Source organism: Belonocnema kinseyi, chromosome 7 (genome assembly GCF_010883055.1).
Source record: "Belonocnema kinseyi isolate 2016_QV_RU_SX_M_011 chromosome 7, B_treatae_v1, whole genome shotgun sequence".
NCBI lineage: Eukaryota > Metazoa > Arthropoda > Insecta > Hymenoptera > Cynipidae > Belonocnema > Belonocnema kinseyi.
The window spans coordinates 105,369,182-105,391,573 of NC_046663.1; the positions used below are offsets into that span (position 1 = coordinate 105,369,182).

At 35.4% G+C, this 22,392-nt stretch overlaps 1 protein-coding gene across 2 annotated transcripts in view; it reads left to right on the top strand.

The window, feature by feature from the left end:
• LOC117176895 (rhamnogalacturonate lyase-like) overlaps positions 1-19,139 on the top strand; it is a 34,128-nt gene extending 14,989 nt beyond the window's left edge. For both annotated transcript variants that reach the window (XM_033367267.1, XM_033367266.1), the window contains exon 2: positions 17,380-19,139. In XM_033367267.1, the coding sequence (XP_033223158.1) occupies positions 17,631-18,425 (795 nt within the window). In that variant the 5' untranslated portion in view covers positions 17,380-17,630 and the 3' untranslated portion in view covers positions 18,426-19,139. The remainder of the gene's footprint in view (positions 1-17,379) is intronic.
• Positions 19,140-22,392: the final 3,253 nt, after the last annotated feature.

A 22,392-nucleotide genomic window follows, 5' to 3' on the forward strand; every position in this document is an offset into this window, starting at 1 on the left:
TATTTTATACTTGAAATAACGTTACCTCAAAATATGCGCATATAGAGAGGCGCGCGAAGTATTCAAATCATGGAAATCGCCAATTTCTTTAATTTATCTTAAATGCAGATGAAAATAGAGGAAGAAGACTTTTATAATATTATATAATATACTTATAATATCAACATTAATAATATATATAATAATATTATTCTTAATATTCTTCATCTGAACTATATTCACACGGACATGGACCTGTGATAGTATTGCAGTGTACCTCGTTTCAGATCTGGGATCACTCCATCGAGTTATTAATATTGAGTATGTATTTTTCTTAGAATTCAGATAATTATATAACCTATAAATACATACATTGTCCGGACTGCATTGGAGTTATGATTCAAATGCAAAAATGTTATTTTGATTATGTTTTGATAATTTTGTTCACAGTAACACTTTTGCATTTGTATCATAACTACAATGCAGTCGTAACAATTTATGTATTTTTAGTTTATATAATTATATGAATACCCAGAAAAATACGGATACAATATTAAAAACATTATAAATAATTATTTTCAATCACTTTTCCAAGAAATTTCTTTTTAAATTAAATGTTTTGTAAAATATAACTTGGTCTTTGGAATTCAATGAAAATAAACTGTTATTTATTGAATATATATGTTATGATTCTCTTTTCTTGCCTTAAATCAAAAGTTACAAAATACATATACATTCTTGTGAATTTTTTAAAAATTATTTATTTAAATTACAAGAATTGTGTTTTAAAGTAATTTTAAATTGCGCGCCAAGTGTGGTAAACTAGTGCGCGGCCCTTACGGAAGCGCAGTTGCAGAGGGTGCCAACATTGGCATCATAACAGCTAAATTATATGTTTAAGTACTTAATAGAAGTAAAAATTCCAAAGTTTTCTATTTTATGCCTTTATTGCAATAAGCTGCCTAAACAGCGACGATTTCAAAGGATGCAACCTTTAAGCTTAAGCGCTTACTGCTCTCAGATGAGCACCTGTTTTACTCGTGTAAAAAGTTCTCGGACATGTCAGCACAAGATAGATATGAGTTTGTCAAAAAGACGTCTATCTGTATAAATACTAAAGATTGCCTACTAGGTCAATGTTCACGTGTTCGAACCGGGATATGGTGATGCATATTGTCGTTTTGGAGATGCGCCGTGTCGAGTTATTTTTGCTCATTGATATTTCATGCAACCACATGCCCATGCTCCGCAATCCTTTTTTATGGATGGCCAAACTAAGCGCTGGGACATGAGCTTGATTGTTGCTTGGATTCCGGGGAGTGCAAGATTGTGCGTGGATTTGAAAGATGATTGGGTCAAGGTAGCAGTTACGAATTGTTGAGCTGTTTTAGTAGAAACGTCGCAGGATACGGAAACATTGGTTCCGGGAATTGGAATTATCTTCAGTGCGATGTTTCCAATTTCCTCGTTTTCAGTAAAGGTGTTCGCACAAGAAAATACGTGTGCAGTATGCTGGAAACAGCTCACGCACGAGCCGGTCGTGTACGCACACAGAGTACCAACCAATCATGCGCGATCTGTCGCGCTGCTGCGGTGCGGGCTGGCTACGTACCGTTCACATATCGGACCGCCACTCGGGACGCAAGTTTTCGACGTTGCAAATTTGGTTCGAGTGCCGGACCGATAGGTGAACGGTACATAGTCAGCTCGCACCGCAGCAGCGTGACAGATCGCAAGCGATTGGTTGGCGGTCTCTGTTTGTACACGGACAGATCGTGCGTGATTCGTTTCCAGCATACTGCACACGTATTTTCTTATGCGAAAAACTTGAGTGATTTCGCAAAAGCCTCGAAGTCTATGCCCGTATCGTTGTACTGGATATCCGTTGTAAACTGAGCGATGAAGTACAAATGTCGTAATTGTCGCGAAGAGCACTTTTCTGGTTTTTGCTTAATATGAGAAAATTAAATGCTTATGATCCATGAAAAAAGTACATTCGCGACCTACGACCATGTGCCTGAACTGCTTGACAGCAAGGTAGGCAGCCAAAAGCTCTCTGTCGTAGGCTCCCTACTTTTATTGAGCCGACCTGAGCTTTTTTACAAAAAAGGCCTAAGATTGCCAGCCTTATTTTACCCGCTATTGAAGTACAGCCCCAACGTAAAAATCGGAGGCGTCGCTTAGTATTGCAAGTGGGGCGTTCGGCAGCGAGACTGCGAGAAGGGCAGCTTCGCCTAAAGCTTTCTTGCTAGCTTCGAAAGCTCGTTCTGATTCTTCGGTCCACTGTACCGAAAACCCTTTTACGTTGCCTTTTAGCAACTCGTTGAGGGTTGCCTGAATGATGGCTGCCTTCTAGATGAAACGCCTATAAAAATTCATCGAGGCTAAGAATCTTCTAAGTTCCTTGATGGTTTTGGGTTGCGGGAATTTTTTTAGAGCAACAATTCTTTCTGGCAATGGCTCGATTTCGCAACTGGAAATTTTGTGGCCGAGGAAATCGACTTGTGAAACGCCGAAGGTGGATTTTACGCAGTTAATCAAAATGTCCTTTCCCCTAAATCACCGATAAAGTTCTTTCAGATGCTGGAAGTGCTCCTCTGCAGTGACTGATACGACGAGAAAATCATCGAAGTAGACGAACCAGTAATCAAGATTACATACGACTTCGTCGATAAAACGTTAAGAAGTCTATCCCGCGTTCCGCACTCCGTAAGGCATGTACGGAAATTCGAATAGGCCAAATGGTATTATCACTGCAATTTTTTTTGGATAAACCTCGAATGTGACCAGAATTTGAGTGCACGCGTTCCCTAAAAATTCCCACTTCAAAAAAATTGGTTATCACGAGCGGTAGGTCTGTATAACTTAGGGTTAGCTTTGGGGGCATGTATTTTATGTCATCGGAAAGCAAAAAATATCCACTAACAATGTTTTCTAAATTTTATTATTTTTAATACTTTTCACATACTTACAAAATTTCCGCTGCATACATTCACGTGAAAAGGTACTTTTTTGGGAAAATTATATTAGGGGCGAAATTTGCAAGTGTCAAGCAATTAATTTGGAATTCTAAATCATCTTTACATTGCTCAATGTGGTTTTACCACTTTTAAAACATTTCTTATGGCAAGGGGTAATTATGTTTTACTTAGGGGTAATTTTTTGGAGCACGTACTATATGTCATCACAGAGAGAAAAAAAGAGCAAAAAGTATCCACTAACAGTGGTTTCTGAATTTTATTATTTTTAATACTTTTTACATACATATATAAGTTTCGCTGCATACGTGTACGTGTAAGGGTAGTTTTTTGGGAAAATTATATTGAGACGAAATATTCAAGTAGCCAGTTATGAATTTGGAGTTCTAAATCATCTTTATACTGCTAAATGTGGTTTTCCCACTTTTGAAACATTTTTTATGGCGAGGGGTAAGTGTATATGACTTAGGGGTAGTTTTTTAGGTCACGTATTTCACTTTATCGGAAAGAGAAAAAAAGATAAAAAAATATTCGCTATCAGGGCTTGCTGAATATCATTATTTTTATACGTTTAATATACGTATATGTAAGTTTACCGATATACATTTACGTGGAAGGATATGTTTCGGGGGAAATTATAAGAAGGATAAATTTTGGAGCGTTAAGTAATTAATTTAAAGTTCAAAAACATCTTTACGTTGTTAAAGGTTTCTTTTTACACTTTTCGAACATTTTGATCACGAGAGGTAGGTGTGTACAAATTAGGGTTAGTTTCTTGGAAAACTTATTATATGTCATCGAAGAGCAAAAAAAAGGCAAAAAAATCTCCCCTAATCGTTCATCCTTTTATAATAATTTTTAGTGAGTTTTCATAGGTGGCCGCGCTGAGTGGACGTCGTGCTAGTTCTGCCACTCGTTTCTCGGAAGTTTAAAGAGCAAAACATTTTTTTTGCTTAGCATCAAATTAACTTGGAAAATTAAATGATTTATAATTGCTATTGTCAAAATTAATATTTTAGAATTTAATGATTTAAAAATTAAGCAATTAAAAGCTTTGAATGTTGAAGAGTTCGTATATTGTGATCTTAAAACTAGTCGTTTAAAATAATTGATTTTTAGATTGTGCATCACGATTTGTTGCTCTAATCAAAAATGAAAAAAGAAAAAGTCGCTAAACAAAAAAGATGCAAAAAGCGATCAAAAACATAGAAGCTTCTATAACGATTTTTTTTATACAAATTAAAATTGTTTCAATAATTAGTCGTAGGTAGAATTGTTCAAATAATATCAAATGTCTTAAAAAAAGTAATTTTCAGGCTAAAATTTTGATACCTGTTATATAAAAAGTAACAAGAACGATTTTCAACTTCTTCTGTTTAAACTTTATTATTGTACCACGCCCTTAACTATTCGCTCTCAATAGTTGACCCCAGATCTCTTTGTGAAGCCTAGTATGTTAATATCTTATTGTTTTGTCATTTCTTTAGGTAACGTATTTCCTGCACCCTGTTGTGGGGTTTTATCCCGTTTTGTGCATACGATAGTGCAAGTGGTTGTGTCGAGTAAGTATGTAAACCCCTTTCATTATACCTTTCTCAGGTAAACCAAGGATTACTCTGACTCTGCCTATTGACCACGGGCTTATATGAGAGCCAATTTTGTTTTTTCTGCAAGTTGGTTTAATACCATTTTGCAGTTTCAAAACCTTTGCTAGGAATACAGACGCGGAAAGCTTTGGTGAAGTTTAAGCGCTTTGTTATTTTATCTTGCCTCATCTCTAAAATCGGCAGTATGCTGATGTCACTTGGGAGCCTAGGGTATCTAGTCTCCCGAATCTATCTATTTACTCTTGTCAGGCGGCTACCCTGTGGGCACACAAGTCCTAATCTTGTCCTATATACGTCTTTCGGCGGACGTCTTAAGGACATGCTGAGGACCTTTTAAAGACATGAAAAGATCCAAAGGATGTCTGAAAGACGTCAAATCATATGACATAGAGGTACGTTCTAAGGACGTCCTTAGGACGTCCCGGTGCCCACTGGGTAATCGCGTGTGCCGCACTTGCAGTTATCGCAACGTTTAAAGTTTTTTCAGAGAGCATGAACCCTATCGACGCTGTGGGCGTAGTCCGCATTGCTCCCGTCAAACCCCTAAACACTAGAGTTTGTAATCGCTGAAGCCTGTTCTGCCTCGTTTAAAGTTACACCCATGGCCATGACTACGGCCGCATGCAGGGACCTTTGTTTAAGGACAGCAGAGTAGAGCCATGCAAGCACTTTAAGCCTTAGACCGCTCGTCAACTCGAAGGCCCTCCTGCACATTAAAACAGTAATGAAAAACTTCCTGCATTGGGTTTCCAGGTGATTCGCCCAGTACAGTTTGCTACCTTGGTTTACTCCCAAATATTTAACCAAATCTGAAAACGTCAGTCTCTCACTACAAAATCAAGGAGCGTCCACTTTTGGCACTTTCTAGTTTCTCGTGAAAATGACCAGGTTGTCCTCTTCCGGATTTACTAAAAGCCCTGAGCAATCACACCAGAACACTACGATGTGCAGTGCCGATCTTGTAAGACCTATTAACGTTTCCAGATGAGCCCTCCTTAGAGTTTCAAGTCTCCTTCGACGTACTATTCTTCCTATTCAGCTTACTTGTTGTTTTTTCCAAACCACACCTCAAAGCCCGAGGTGACTTCTGGAGGAATGTTGCTCCAAGAACGTGTCCACAGCATACACATATTGTTACAACTGATGCTCCAGTTTTGCCACAATAGCATGGATGCGAGGAGGTCAAAAGCAACTCATCCCTGATATATCTCTCCATGAACTTCACCAAAAGTCTTCAGGATAAAAGACGTTAAGATGATTGTTCTAAAACACTTTGCAGCGATGCTTGCCGTAAATAATTTTGTCAGTGGAGATAGGACGAAATCTATACTTATTTGTAAAAGCACTGTATACATACCATTCGCCTCTGGCCACTAAACTGGTCTGAACCGTTCGCATAAAATTCGCGGTGTGCTCTAACTCACCAATGTTTCCATAGTTTGTGGGGAATTCTACGGGCCTTACTCTCAGTTCCTCTTTATGTGAGTCCTGAAGAGTCCTGAACTGTGAGAGTATCACCTCGATTCAAAATTTCTAGCTCAGTGCCCGCTAGGTGTTCGATTTAATCTTTTTCCCTGTCGTTGATGTTTATGCTCTCCCGCACCGTATCGTGAGTGTTCGTATCACAACTTAACAGCAGAGGAATCCTGCTCTTATGGGAGTGCCGGATTAGAACTTCACCTCTCTGGTAGGTTGGGGTCCCTTAGCATCGCCTGTCATTGCCTGAGAATGAAGCCGAGGCAACCTCTTGATGCGGTGCCATCCCTTGACAAGCTATTGGTCATTTTTCTGTATAACCAGGGTTCTTGGATTGCGGCAAGCCATTTCTGCTCCACCGACATGCGTCTGGATAGAACCGCCGAAGCGTCTTTGCTGTGCTACAAATTAATCTGCATCATGAGGATTCCCGTCTCAATCATTGAAAGGTTAATTGGGGGTAGCCCCGGACGCTTCTAGTCTTCCTACGGATCCCAGTTCGGTCACCCGGTAGGTAACCCTACCCGCCGCTAGATAGGATTGTTAGTCCAGAGTCACAATGGCTCTGATTAAAGGTCCAGAAAGACCAAGCACTAAAATCTAGCTTCTCTCATTCGATCTGGATCCCTGCCTTTCGGAATACACGATCCACGAATCGGCTCTTGGAGTCAGATTTTGGAAGCTCAGGCTCCCCAGAATGATCGTCGAATTCTCAAGGGTGCCGAAAATCAGTACGAACGCTCTGCGTTACCTTTGCAGATACTCCATCCCCTTTACCTCCCTCTTTAAGCCTAAACGTTGGAGTTCTCTCTTCTATGTAAGTCTCGCAAGCAGATGCCTGTGGCCTCGAATAGGATGGCCCGGACCTGATGAAGATGTCATTGAATCTGGGGATGCCCTCCTCGCGGAGTAATGGGTCAATCTCTTTATAGATTTCCTCCCTTATCCTATCCAGCTCCTCAAAAGCTTTCCGGAAAGGGGCCGATCATTGTTTTTAGTTTGTTTTGATTTTTCTTTCCCTTTCATGGTCCCACAAGAAGCCTGGGGGGGAAGACCTGGGGTGTCGAAGTTTCCAGTAAGAAAGCTCTTTTGTGACTCCGTTCCAGATCTACAGTCCGATGAGACCCGTAAACCCTCCCACCAACTACAAAGTCCCGCGACCCTAAGGAGAGTATATGAAAATACGTCGTATTACAAAATAATTTGAGAGCTTAAAAAGCTAAATCGGTTAATTAGAACCAAAGATATGATGCTTAAAAAAATCCCATTCGAGCACAAAAATTCTTGGGATGATTGGATATGGACAATTTTGGTTTATTTGAACAATTTTATCTCTAACTTAAATTTTTCAATTCAGGGACCAGGGGATGATATCAAACGATTGGAGAGAGATCAAGGGATTAGAAAAGCGAGATCAGTAGATAGAAAGGAGCTAAGTGACGAGGAGAAAGAGAAGTAGATAAGGATGTTAAAAAGATCTAAGGCAGCAGGGCTGGACAAGGTAGAAATGAAGTGTGTTATAGAGGAATTATGCTAATAAATACGGTGCACAATGTGTCAAAAACACCTTTTTTTAATCAAAATCAACCGATAGTGCGATTCTTAACAGATTTTGATGTTTTTTTTTAGAAATGCTCGTGAGGCTTACATGTATAACGAGTGGTTGCCGACATTTGATTTGGACTTAACAGAAATTTGTTATTTAACAACACAGTTGAAAGTTTTTGTTGCCAAACTTTTCCGTGATACAATTTCTTATAATACTTTCAAATTCACTAGAAACATCATAAATTAATGTAATAACTACCTAAAATGATTTTCAATGGGTAAGAGTAACAACAAAAAATAATAATAATAATTGTTTAATGTATATGTTTATAATATTCAATGTTTCCAGATCAGGAATAGAGAGAGAAGAATCGTTAGAAATAATGAATAGTTCAAGTTTTATTTCAAGTATAGAATACTTGGCAGACTAAGACCATTTGTGGAAACCAATCAGATCACTCACTCGTTTATATAGACATATTTGTAAGATGTAAAATTTAATATCATTTTTGAGTTAATCACTTCACTGATCCGAAAAGATCGGACAACGATCTGTCGCGATTCACTGCTAGTAGCACACTGGTTTTCTCAAGCGACAAGACTATCATCACACACTCAAACTGAGAAATCACGTGACTTCAAACATTCATTTAAATAATAAGGAAACCAAAAATAGCTTTGAAATAGGCGATGTCGATAAGTTGAATAATTTTCAATCGCAGAAAATCTCATAAAGACGAAACATTAGAACTTTAAACAATAATTTTATAAACAAATTAAGTAACGAAAGTCATTTTTTCGTGATTCGCAATGACAAGCTAATTTCAACCAATATCTTTTGTATTAAATATCACAGATAATGACTTGCGCTTAAAATTAACTCAGAATAACTCATTATTGCCAATTATTCAAACAATTTTTATAAACAAATGCACATTTGAGCGATTTTTTGATAAAAACGATTGATTTTTTTCGCGGAAACAGCTTGAAATGTTTCGCCAAACACTCCTTGCTATCATATTTTACATATTGAGCCAAACATGTTAATTTTTTTAACGATTTTTATCAACAAATGTACATTTTAATCATTTTTTCATGAATAGGATTGATTTTTTTGCAGAATCAACTTGTGATGTCTTGCCAAATACACCTTGCGGTCATATCATTCATAGTGACTAAAAAATGTTAATTTTTTAAGCAATCCTAATAAACAATTGCACATTTGAACCACTTTTTCATAAATAGGATTGATTTTTTGGCGGAATCAACTTAAAATGTCTTGCCGAAGACACCTTGCGGTCATATTTTTCATAGTGACCAAAAAATGTTAATTTTTTTAACAATCTTTATAAACAAATGCACATTTCAACCATTTTTTAATGAATAGAATTGATTTTTCCTGCGGAATCAACTTAACATATCTTGCAAATGAAACCTTGCTGTTAAATTGGTCATGGTGGCCAAAAATGGTTAATTATTCAAACAATTTTGATAAAGAAATGTAAATTGTGCCCATTGTTTCATGAATAGGATTGCTTTTTTGGCTGAATTAATTCGAAATTTCTTACAAAAGACTTTTTACTATCATATTGCAATGTCGAAATGCTATTGTTTATCCTATATTGGTAACAATATGAAATACATTATTTATAAAACTTTTCGCGTTTGCCAAAATTTAAAAGACTGAGAAAAAATATGTGTGCCTCATTGCATGTAATTTTAGCTACGTATGGTAAGTTGTTAACATGTTTTGATCAAACCCCACAAATATTGCAGCGAGAAGATGCTTTCTGTCCAGTAAGAATATTACACACCTTTCCATTATTCATCCTGCACTTCAAGTCAAAGATGATATCAACACTCATTCAACTGAAATTAATGGAATCGGTACGAACTTTTTCCAGCAGCCTTATGTGATAGATGTATTCTTTCTTCACAAAGGAATCAGTTTCTTTAAGGAAAATTAATTTAATTGTCCTGTAGAAATTGGCAGATGAAGGAGTTATCTTTTCAAGAATGAGATGTTGGGGGAGTGCTAAGAGGTGGAAAGAAGTGGGATAAGCATGGAGGTATTGTTGCATGAAAGGGGGGACAAAAGCGCAGTAGCATGGGTGAAGGGGGTGTTGGATAAAATAGAGAAGAAGAGAAGGAAGGAGGAAGAGGAATGGCGAAGGAAACATTGTAAATAGAAAAGCAAATAGATATAATAAAATTGTAAATAATGTAAATAGCAGATAAGTAGTATGTATTAGCCGCGGAAGTAGAGTCTGGCAATGCGATGAAAAGCGAAATAGTATCGAGCGAGGCGAAGCGAAGCGAGGACGGCTAGGCTACAAAAGTAAGCGGCTTAGAGATAAGATGTAGATGGATGTTAGGTTTTAAGGGGTAGATGTGAGAAAATTCTGTAAAAAATGGATGTGTGAGCAACTCAATTTTTTAAGGCCAGCAGATAGAAAAATAAACGTTTATCTATCTGCCCATAAGTATCTATGAAAAAATACGAAAGAAGTAATAATTAAGGGCAACGTTTTGACAAATCCTTGTAGCAGTTGCACGGGGTGGTTCTCGGGACACTACTAAAGAGGCTCAGGGGGGTTAAAATAGGAAAGTAAGGATAGGTTGATATTTCTTGGAGAGTCTTCATGATGACATAAAATTATAGCCTATACACAATAATTGAGTGCAGTTCCGAATAGGGGAACGTGACGATTTCCTTCACACTGCGTATACTTATGTATTTTGACGCGCCGATTACGAAAATGATAGTGAAAATTGGCGACTCGGCGATTTTCATGGTGAAATTGCAAAAAAACCATAAAAAATATGGTTTTTTTGCGTTTATCTCAGTTAATATGCAAAATCTCGCAAAATGTTTCCAATAAAAGTTGCAGATTGTACAAAAATACACATTTTTTGTGTGACACATTTTTTCTACGAATGATAGTTTCCAAGAAAATGAGTGATACCTCAATTTTTATGAAAAAAGAATGAGCATTCTCGATTGGTTTCGGGTGGGTACCTACTCAAGCTTTTCACCACGGGAAGGTTGGAGTATTTTGAAAAGCATTTTTTTGGTATTTTAAAATTTTTTATTTGTTTTTTTTTTACTTTTATGATTCTTACATATATTTTTATTTATTTTAATTAGAAATTCTGAGTATATTCTATTTATTGTCCTGATTGTAAACTCCATATAAGTTTTTTTATGATAGTCTTCTGAGTATATTCAGTGACCAGGGTAATATGCTTTTATGTTAGTAATTATTTCTTTAAACGGATCAGCAACTATTTTCTTTACGCGTCGCCGCCACAAAAATTCGCAGAGATGCTCTGCAATGTTGCTCTTACGCACTCCTCCTCGTGAGAGAAATCGTCGCATTCACCGCCAAGATGACTTGATGTTTTGTGTGTGCGCTCCGGAATCGGGATCCACAAATTTTTCGGCATGATTCACAGTTTTGTGGACAAATCCATGATCTTCGAGATTAATGTATCCCTTCCAACAATCGGTATGGATTTCTGTCCCTTCCGCTACATGCTTTTTTATTAATGCAATTAAAGTAGCCTGATCTCCCTTATTATCGGGACAGATTTCCAACCAATAGTTGTAGAAATGTCCTCTGTGGATCATACCGAGAATCCATGATTCTTCTACTACACGTCCTCGCTCGTATTTTCGACGGCCGATGCGACCATCCTCTCCGAAGTTGCTGTCAAGAGCAAGCATGCAGACCTCTCTACAAAATGAGAAGCGGTCTGAAACTGTTTCTCGAGAAATCGATTGATTGTTTATAATGCTGCTTTCCCGGATCGTTTGTTCAAAATTAAAATTTAACGCAAAACAATAAGTAATGAACATACAGGCCGCTGCAGAAATGCGGCACCTCTCAAACCACGTGTTTTCTGCAACGGTAATACTGTGACGATATTTGTGTATTTTATGACAAAGGAAGGATCCACAAACATGTTCAGACTCCACAAGAGTCATCTTCTTCTTATGTTTTGAGCAATTCGTTCAGACGGAATTAATTCGATTTGTCGCAACCACTGAAGAGTTGTTTCCCTTTTTTGGAGAATCTTAGATAAACTAAAAATATTATGTTTCATCCATCTTGACGAGGACTCAAGAGAGGAAAATCTCGAAAATAATATGACACGCAAGAAACACACACCCTTAAGTACTATGAGCGCGGATGGTGGAGAAAGACCTGTCGCTAATTGCATTGAAATTTGTAAGTTTGTTACATTTCATCAGATATTTCTGTGATTTTCTCAGAAATTGTTACTCGTAGAAAAAAATGTATCATATAAGAAATATGTATTTCGATAAGATCTACAACTTTTATAGAAACGTTTTGTGAAAATTTATGTAGTGGCTGAGATAAGCCCAAAAAACCCCGGCATCCGAATGACTGATCATAAAAATAACTTAGTTCAGACACAACCCCCTTTCCAATGTGTCATGGGGGCGGGAAGGCATCCCTGTGACTAGAACCAGAAAAAACTTAGGTTACACCCCTGCCCCTTTTACCACGTGTCGTGGGGCGGGAAGGCACCCGTGTGACTGGTCACAGAAATAATGTAAGGTTTCACCCCTGCCCCTTTTCCCACGCGTCATGGGGGGCGAGAAGGCACCCCTGTGACTGGTCACAGAAATAATGTAAGGTCACACACGTGCCCCTTTTCCCACGCGTCGTGGGGGCGGAAAGGCCCCCCCTGTAACTGGTCACAAAAATAATGTAAGGTCACACCCCTGTCCCTTTTCCCACGCATCGTGGGGGCGAGAAGGCACACTTGTGACTGGTCACAGAAATAATGTAAGGTCACACCCTTGTCCCTTTTCCACGCGCCACGGCGCCATTTTTTACAGATAGATAACCGTAGCAGGAATGGTCCGACACTACTCAGGAAAATATCTCTGGAAGCTTCTAGGCGACCGAAGGGAGGCATCCGTTACGGCAAGGAGGATTTGGGGGGGGGGGTCGGAGTGCATTTGGTTATTCACAACTCTGCTGATCGGTTCGGGTCGCATCGGGCTTACGGGTCCTGGTGGAGAGTAGGAGCCATTCCGTGTCAAATACTAAAACAAAGTCCACGCATAGTGTGGCAACAACGAGTAGGTAAAAGTACTCAGAAACAAAACCGTGAAAACTTGCAACTGAAGCAAAGATAACTATAGCAAACTGAATTTACGAATTCTGCATTTGTTACTAAATTTGACCTGAAAATTAGATTCACTACTTGTTGAAACTATTTTCTGAATCTTTTAGGTAATCGTGCGGCAGTTTGCTGTTTAAAAAAAAACACCATTTTTTTCGTGTTCGTAGAACACATGTACATGTTTTTGAAAGATTCGCCCGGCATATAGTCGACAAAATGAAAAAAATGCAAAAATAATTGCAGATTTCTTCCAAAACGCATTTTGGATCCTAGATGGTGAAACTGGCGGGCTATTTCAGCAGTTCTCAGCCCTCGAAAATACCATACTGTCTGTCTTCTGTAATGACGTATTAAAAAATTTTGACAAAATCAATTTAATCTTGCAAGGTACAGGTATTGAAATGGGATTTTAATTAATTGAGAACAAATTCTGCGTTTTAGAAGAGAATTTAAGGGATTTAGAGGCATTAAAAGAGATTCTTAGACATTTTAAAATACTTCACAAGGTGTCACGGGATTTTAATTTAAGAGCTATCAAAGTACTTGCACGAATTGTAAAAGATCTCAGAGAATTTTAGAGATTTGAAGGTATTTTATGTGGTTTCAAAATGTTTGCAAATATTGCAAAGGATTTCAAATGATTTTAAATAATTTTACGGGACTTTAAGGGCTTTCGGCAGTCTTGCGTGATTCCAAGAGACTTCAGACTGTACCCACCGATTTGAAATCACGTAATAGTTTATAATACGCTGGAACTTGAATTTATGAACGGTGTTGGGCATGGCTCGCATTGGCCTTGATACTTGCAAAAAATTTCTGTTGGATCTAAACGGATGACATAACCTGATGTAACTAACGTGCGGAGAGTGCGTTCATCCTGCGCTTGTTTTTCGATGTATGGAATTCAAAAGATTTCAGTAATATATTGTATGATAAAAAAGAAATACACAGATAATGTTATAATGTGTGTAACAGCATAAAAAATAATTGCGACATTTAAAACAAGATTTATTTAGCATATTTAAAAAAAATATAATTGGAATGAGGAAACTTACGTCAGAAATTCTGGTTAAATATTTTGTTCTCATTCAAAATCTTTTGTAAATTATTTTAAAAACTTCAAAATTGACACCATTTCTGCGTTTATACTGAAAATACACAAAGTCAATTAACTCCAAAACTTCACCGTTTTTTTTCCTTCAGTTTTTTCCTAGAATCGAGCTAATATAAGGAGTACCTACATTCGATCATAGTCTTCCCTATGTTCTTGCCTTAGAAAGCATTTTTTGTCCGAAAAATGAACATTCACGTTGTTGCCAAAATGGCACGAGATAAGCAAAAAAGTCGAAAGAACAAAATGTTAAATTAAGTCCTTTTTGATTTTTCATCACACTGTAGAATTGTATTGTTAAGAAAAAGATATTTTCACAAAAATCTTGAAAGTAACGCGGGACAGAAAAAAGTTTCACGTGGCATTTTTCTAGAACGTTTTTAGAGAAGAAATTTTTTCAATCTTGTGATGTCATGTGTCGTGACAAAAACAAAAATTCGTTTTTCAGACAAGAAATGTCTATTTATTTTTTTCGCGGCTTTTCTCGTTTGTCCACATTTTTCTTTTTTATATTTAATGTGGTTTTTAGCAAATAAAACAAAAAGTACGAGTCAAATCAAAAAGTTATCAATAACGAATTTGTAAAAAAAGTAAATTTTTCATTATTTTTCGTGTTAACAGAATTTGAATTTTCGATTGTCAAGAAAATCAAAAAAGTTGTTATGAGAATCTTGTGGAGTTTTCAAAAAGCAACGTTCTTATACTATTAACTTTTTTCATATCGATCGTTGTTTAGCTTTAAATGTTCATTTTCGTTTGTTATTTTAGATTTTGATAATGCTATAACTCTAAACACTTTCCTTTTTTTCAAAGAAAAGTTGTAAGGATCAATATTTCGAATTTCCGAGTACTAAGAAAAGACGTACATTGCATTTCCATATCTTGAAAAAACGGTCTCAACCATTTTTAAAATGCTCTACATTTATGCATTTTTATTCAAAATAGATGAATAATGAACTTTTCTTTTGGGCTTTAAAAAAGTGTGGACAAGCTCAATCCAATCCGATCATTTTTTTGAAAGTTATCGTGCTTATAGACTACGGACAGACTCCTTCGTGAAAATCGTTTTTTTTTACTCAGGGGATCTCAAAACGTGGATATTTGATGTTAACCGAAGAAGTCAAATTTTACATAAATCAAATACCCTCTCATTATAGAATAAGATTGTAAAAACTCTCTTCTCTCCACGGCGCAGGCACAGAGCCAGATACTGCCATGGAATAATCTCTTTGCTTTAGAACCAATTTTTTAAAAATTTAGAGAGAAAAGCGGTGGGTTTTTTGAGTAAATTACTTCAAATCTTTGTAAGATTATATTAATTGGTTTAAATTTGTTTCTATAAATTAGCAGAATGTATTATTAATGTCTGAAAGCATATTTTTATCTAATTTTTCATTTTTGTAATTTGTTACATAAGAAGGTTAATTAGTTAGAAGCTGTGTTTCTTACGAGGTTTCTTATCATCTTTTTTTAAAATAAATTTATTATCAAAAACCTCATGTGCTCAGCCTTAAGACCGCCCCTCTCCATGCGGTTGTCCGTGATATTTGTGCTGCCCACTTACACATTTAGGATTACATGGTTTAATGGACTCTCCCTAATTCTCAGAATTCCCCTGGTGGACCTAAGGAACCGAATGGAGCCTCTTCAAAGTACCTGTAAAGCCCTCATTGGTTCCCCATTCGGTTACTTTTTAAAAAACTCGAAAAAAACTGCAAAATCAACTTTTAAATTGCTGAAATTCGGATTCTACGTTAAATTCCCTATAAAAGGTCACGGCATAATCGAAACAGTCTTTTTTTGCAACGATAAAAAGTTTTAAAAAAGTATAAGACATATAACGCCTGTTCACTGCTACTCACAGGCGACGCGTTTGAAGTGTAGCAGTCAACAGGCGTTATACGTCTTATATTTTTTTTAACTTTTTACCGTTGCAAAAAAAACCATTGCGATTATTCCGTGACCTTCTATAGGGAATTTTAATGTAGAATCCGAATTTAAACAGTTTAAAAGTTGATTTTGCTGTTTTTTTTCGGGTTTTTTTTTTAAAGGAACCGAATGGGGACCCAATGGGGTCTTTACGGGTACTTTGTAGAGGCTCTATTCGGTTCCTTCGGTCCGCCAGGGTCCAGACTGTCTTTGAAGAAAATCTTACAAGGTTCTAAAAATCCACATGAACTTAGTAATTTGTTTCTCTACTTTTAATTTATCATAGCATAAAATGTTATAGTATTTAAATGAAAGTTACTGATTACAGAAAACAGAGTAAACTTGAAATTAGAAACGAATTAAATGAAAATTGTATGAAAGCCGATGTAGCTATTTCATTTTTTATTTTAAATTATGTTTATTCATTGAATTTTGTTAGTACTTTAAATTGAAGCATATATCTGGGCTTCACATGAAAAGGGCCCTTCTAGCTGGCGTTGACTCTGGTGGACCGAAGGAACCGAAAGGAGCCTCTACAAAGTACCTTTAAAGACCCCACTGAGTCCCCCTTCGGTTAATTGTTAAAAAAATAAAGAAAACAGCAAGATCAACTTTTAAATGGTTAAAATTCGGATTCTACGTTAAAATTTCCATTAGAAACTCACGGAGTAATCGCAATACTTTTTCTTGCAGCGTTAAAACTTTAAAATAATAAAATACCTTGTCATTTGCATGGGCCGAAGGCGGCTTCAAGTGCACCTTCTTTTAGTATAGCAGTTAATAATACATACAACTACTTGAGCTATTATGTAGGCGCTTGAAGTCACCTTCAGCAGAAGTAAATGACATTTTTAAAATTTTTTAACGCTGCAAAAAAAGTATTGCGAGTACTCCGTGAGTTTCTAATGGAAATTTTAACGTAGAATTAGAATTTCAACAATTCAAAAGTTGATCTTGCTCCTTTTTTTACTTTTTAAAGAAGGAACCGAAGGGGGACTCAGTGGGGTCTTTAAGGGTACTTTATAGAGGCTCCTTTCGGTTCTTTCGGTCCGCCAGGGGAGTTACGTGAAGGGGCATATATCAGAATAAATTACTTGTAGTTTAGGCGCCAAATGAACTCTTTAAGTTGACAAATAAGTCAAAGGGGCATTTTTGAAATTGGAACTTGAAAAAACCGTTATTCGAGAAGAAGCATCTAAACTTGGCGACTGCTATATGCACACATGTTATACCTTTTCTTTCCAAATTAAATATACTATATCTGCTTGCGGTTACTATCTGGAGATGAGTATGATGGTCCCAATAGACTCACTTTAGGTCCAACAGTAGCATCCCCCACTCAAACCCATATATAATAATTTTGATCTCAACGTAGAAAAATATAAATATCTCCTTAACTAGAGCAGGCCATAAGGGCCCTATTCATGCGAACGACCACATATTTCATTTTGACAGTTTGGCAATCAAAATAAGGAATGTAAAAGAAGCTTAACTAGCACACTGTTTTAGCCAGTTCTGATTAAATTCGAAAAAAATAACATGTCCAATGTTCATACTCGGTTGATTTGTATTTTGTTTTCTATTCTTATAGGCGAAGAAATAACTCCTGCCGTTACCCTGCAAGTCGAAGGTCTTACTGCAAGACTTGGCAATGGACTGATAAACGTAGCTTTCGACACTGACGCCACAGTCTCTTCCTTATATTATAAAAATGGCAAGGACCTAGTCGAAAAAGTAGGTCTTCATAGATCCTTTTACATTGACTGGAATAATGGAAAGACTTATCATTTTGCCCCTTCTCGCCTGGAAGTGGTCAGCAAATCCGTTCAGAGTGTCCACATTATGTACGTACAAGACGATTTAGCATTTATCAAAATTGAATCTCACATCATAATGCAGCAAGAACTCAGTGGAATTTACATTTATGTAAAAGCCATAAATACTGGTAGGAACCCCATATCTTACGGCCTAATTCGTATCGTCTATCGGTTCAATCCAAAAGTTACACACAAGGCCACTAATAGAGTGCAAGAAGGTATTCTACCCCTCGATAGCGAATTGAGCATATCACCAGTAATTCAGGATACAACATGGAGACTTAAAGATGGTACTATTTATTCCAAGTACGACTATGCAGGCTACATTAGAAATACACATTACCAAGGAGTGTTTGGAAATGGGTACGGTGAATGGCTGTTATCCGCTAGTCGTGAATATCACTCTGGCAGTCCTTTAAAACAAGACCTTCTGGTTCATCACGATGCTCTGATTTTAAATTGTATGACTGCAGGTCATTTTGGTACACCACATCTGACCACACCTCCCGGATGGTCAAAATTATATAGTCCTTGGCTGCTTTATTTCAATGAGGGATCCGAGGAAGAACTCAAGGAAGATGCAGTTCGTCAGTCTAAAGTTGAACAATCACGCTGGCCTTATAAGTGGATGGATGACATGGATTATCCACTCAAACATGGTTCACTAGCTGGTCAAATTACTGGGCCTCCACGAAGCATGGTTGTACTTTCCTCTTCTTTGACGGAACTGTTTGATCTACAGGCTCTTGGATATTCGTACTCCACTGAAACGGACGAAAATGGGGATTTTCAACTGGAACGTATCAGGCCTAGAACATAGAAGTTAACAGCATATCACATAGCAGGTTTTGAAATTGGTGTCCTATCGGAGCAATTAATCAATATCACTGAAGGAAGAAATAAAGTAGCCTTGGAGTTATCAGTACCAACGGAAGTGAAGTGGTCAATTGGTGAAACGAACAGACGATCAAATTCATATCGTTACAGTAATGAATCACGTCATTATATTTGGCACACATTAACACCAGCGGACTTGGAATTCGAAACTGGCAACAGTAGTATTCATAATAACTGGTATTATGCACAAACTAAAAAGGGAAATTGGAATATAAAATATAATGATGCTCCTGATGGAAAAAACAGAACTTTACGAATCGGAATTGCAGCAGCGAGCAACAATTCTCTAAGGCGTCCCATTTTGGTAGTCAGCATTAATGGCCGTGCAATTCAGGAATTTCATTATGGAAATGATCAATCTATTTATCGGAGTGCATCTCAAAGTGGAAATTTTTATGCTGCAATAGTAACCATACCAACGAATCTGGTTGTCGAAGGGTATAATATTATAGGTTTAGGGCTTCGTCATGGATCTGTTACGTATGATAATTTAAATCTCTCAGTCGAATAAGATTTGAAATAATATGTAACGGTACTAAGAATATCAGTAAGTCAGTTAATAAATATAATTTCCATTCAATATTTCAGCAAATTATCGCTAATATAGTCGGTCTTACTGTTAATATAAAGTCAAATAAATTTGAAAAAAAAAATGTAAAAAACAATATTTATTTTTTAAAAGAGATCCTCAACGTTTCGACTAATACTGCGCGTCTTTTTCAAGAGTCGATAAAGCAAATCGATAATTTGAAAAGGAACGAATCTTAAAGTCACATAATTTATCTCGTCAGTCCAATACGGGTTTTACACGAATAAAAATAAAATAGTTATTCTCATACGTGAGACAAAGAGTCACATTTAAGTACTTCTAAAAAACTTCCTTTTTTAAATATTAATGGAAATAATTTTTTCCAATTGAAGCATCAACAATTTTTTAGAGGCTCCAATCATTTATAAAAGTGTCACACTATAACTGATATGAGGTTTATAGACACACGATACAAGAATAACTGATATGAAGGACTGCAATTGTAGAGGTGACTAATAAAAATTAAAATGGGAACTTAATTCATAATGCATTGGTAATTTTGATTTATATTTATTATTGTATTGTTTTCCCTAGCTAACATTTTCTATGCTATCAAAATGAAAAAAGAATTAAATTTGCATTAATGTTGTGACACCCTGTATTTAAATTGTTAATTCTACAATCTCTTCTATGCTCACAAATTCTGCTTTTTAATCTCCTGTCAGTTTCACCTATATAAAGTTTATTACAGCTGGTGCATTTAATTAAATAAATTACATTAGAAAAAATTTCTATTTTATCAGAATCCTTTTTATTAGGAAGTAATATTCTAAATTGTGGTTATTTTTGAAGTAAACGTTTATATTTAATTTTTTTATTTTTCTTCTCAATCTTTCCGAAATACCTAATATGTATGGTAGGGTAACTTTTAGATCTGTCTTATTGTAATTTTTTAAGAAATTCCTTTTCATTTTTTTCTACAAGGAAACTATTATATATTTCGTGAATACGTTCTTTCGTGACATTCTCTATTAACGGCAAAGTATAATTGTTTAATAGTAAAATGGATTTAATTTAGTCTTAAATTTCTTTTCTGTATTTTATGTCACTTAATTTGATGTATCTATCGACTACACCTTTTATCAAACCGATCTTTTGTCTCAACATATGATGAGATTCAAAATTCAAGTAACTACCAGACCAAGATAATTGTTTGTCCCAATTTGTTATTAGGTTTCCATTACATATTTTTTGAATTTCTAAATCTAAAAGATTTAATTAGTTTTTTATTATTGTGTGCAATTGTAAATACGTCATTATAACAAAGTTACAAGCACCCTGCTATCGCACGGCCATGCGGACCCATGATTAGGAGTGGGGAACAACATCCTCAATCCTTAATTACCGAAACCTGCCCCGAGGCAGTGTCTTCAGAACGTGGCATTTTTCGACCCCCACCACTTTCCCACCTGGGAGCGACACATTCAAACGTATCGTGTCGGTGAATCGGCTCTGTTAAATGCTGCGAAGCCCAGCCTCATGACGATCAAGCTGCTCTTCAAAACTGAGGTTTCGAAATCCCGAGTTACCTCAGAACCATTAGATTTATTGCGAAGAGGCAAATATAATTGACTTTATGTAAATAGATCTAGGAGACAAGACTTCTGGGTCTAAAATGTTTCAAATTTAGTGCTGCATGCCTTAGTCATATTATTCGTAAACAATGGATTTTTAACAAATAAAAAAAAAGAATTTCGACAAAATAGTTAAATTTTCAATCTAAGAAATTACTTTTGAAAATACATTTTTCAACTTAAACATTGTAGTTGATAGTGAAGTTTGCAGTTGAAAAAATTAATTTTTAAACCTCAATGAATGCGAATTTTCAACAAAAGAAATTAATTTTTATCTAAAACAAATGATTTTTTAAAGAAGAATAATTCACCAACAAAGAAGATAAATTTATAACTAAAAAGAAAATTCTTCAAGAAAAAGAAGTGTTAACAAAATTGTTCAATTTTGATCTATGGAAACGAATTTTAAACTAAAAAAATAAGTATTCAATCAAAAATGTACTAGTGAAATTTGCAGACCAAAAATGGGATTTTCAACGAAGGAAATTAATTTTCAACTAAAATTATAATGTTTCAACGAAAAATTGAATAAATTTTCAGTTGAAAAATAATTATCAACCCCAAAAAATCAAATTTTCAACAAAATATTTCAATTTCAAAGTAAAAAATTAAATTTGCAAACAAATAATTTAATTTTTAAACCAATTACCTACTACCGAAAACAGAAATTCAAAATGTTCAAAATCAATTTTAAAACAACAAAAATTTTTGTTAACAAAATAGATAAATTTTCAACAAAGAATGGTTACATTATCAGTTTAAAAAATCAATTTACACCCAAAAATCTTTTAGCAAAATAGTTTAATTTCCAAAAATATAGATGAACTTTTCACCATTTACAAAAATAAAAGAAGTTTCACCAAAAAAATGCATTTTCATCCAAAGAAATAAATTCTTGATTAAAATAGGTCAACAAAACAGTTCAATTATCAACCAAAATAGTTATTTAAAACATTTTTAATTTTAAAATAGTTTAATTTTCGATCGAAGAAATGAATTTTCAACTGAAAAATGTTTTTAAAAAACACACACACAATCGAATTTACAACAGAATAATTCAATTTTCAAACATATAGTTGGATTTTCATTTAAAAAATTATTTTTCAACCAAAAGTGGAATGGAATGAATTCTGAGAGAAATTAAAAAAAAAAGATCGTAATTATTTAAAATTATTTCGTAATTTTGCCATATTAAATCATTTTAGAAAAAATAAGGAATTTAATTCTTATTAAGCCTTCTTGCTCAAATTTGTTGCGCCATTGAAGATTAGAAGGTCTGAAAATATTAGAAAAAAGAATTATTTTTCTAATAATCGTTTGAAAATTTTTAATAATTTTTATTTACAAAAATGTACTTTCAAACAAAAATTCAAGAATATTTTGAAACACATCAAACGATTTCCTAAAATTTAAAAGAAAAGTGTAGGAGATTTTAAACCAAAATGTTTCAATTTGATATGATTAAAAAGTTTTAAAAAAATGTAAATAATCCAATAAATTCAAGCAATATTTAGAACAATCGAAGAGATTAAAATCTCATTTTAAAGTTAAATTTTGTAGAAATGTAGGTTTTCAAAGATTTCAAAAAAATCACAATTTTGAGGATTTTAAGAGAAAAAGCCAAAATGTTATTATCTTGACCTCATTCAAGAGACTAATCATTTGATAAAAATGTTGTAAAATTTTTCTTTGAATGTGGCGTGGAAAGGAATTTCATTCAAAAATGT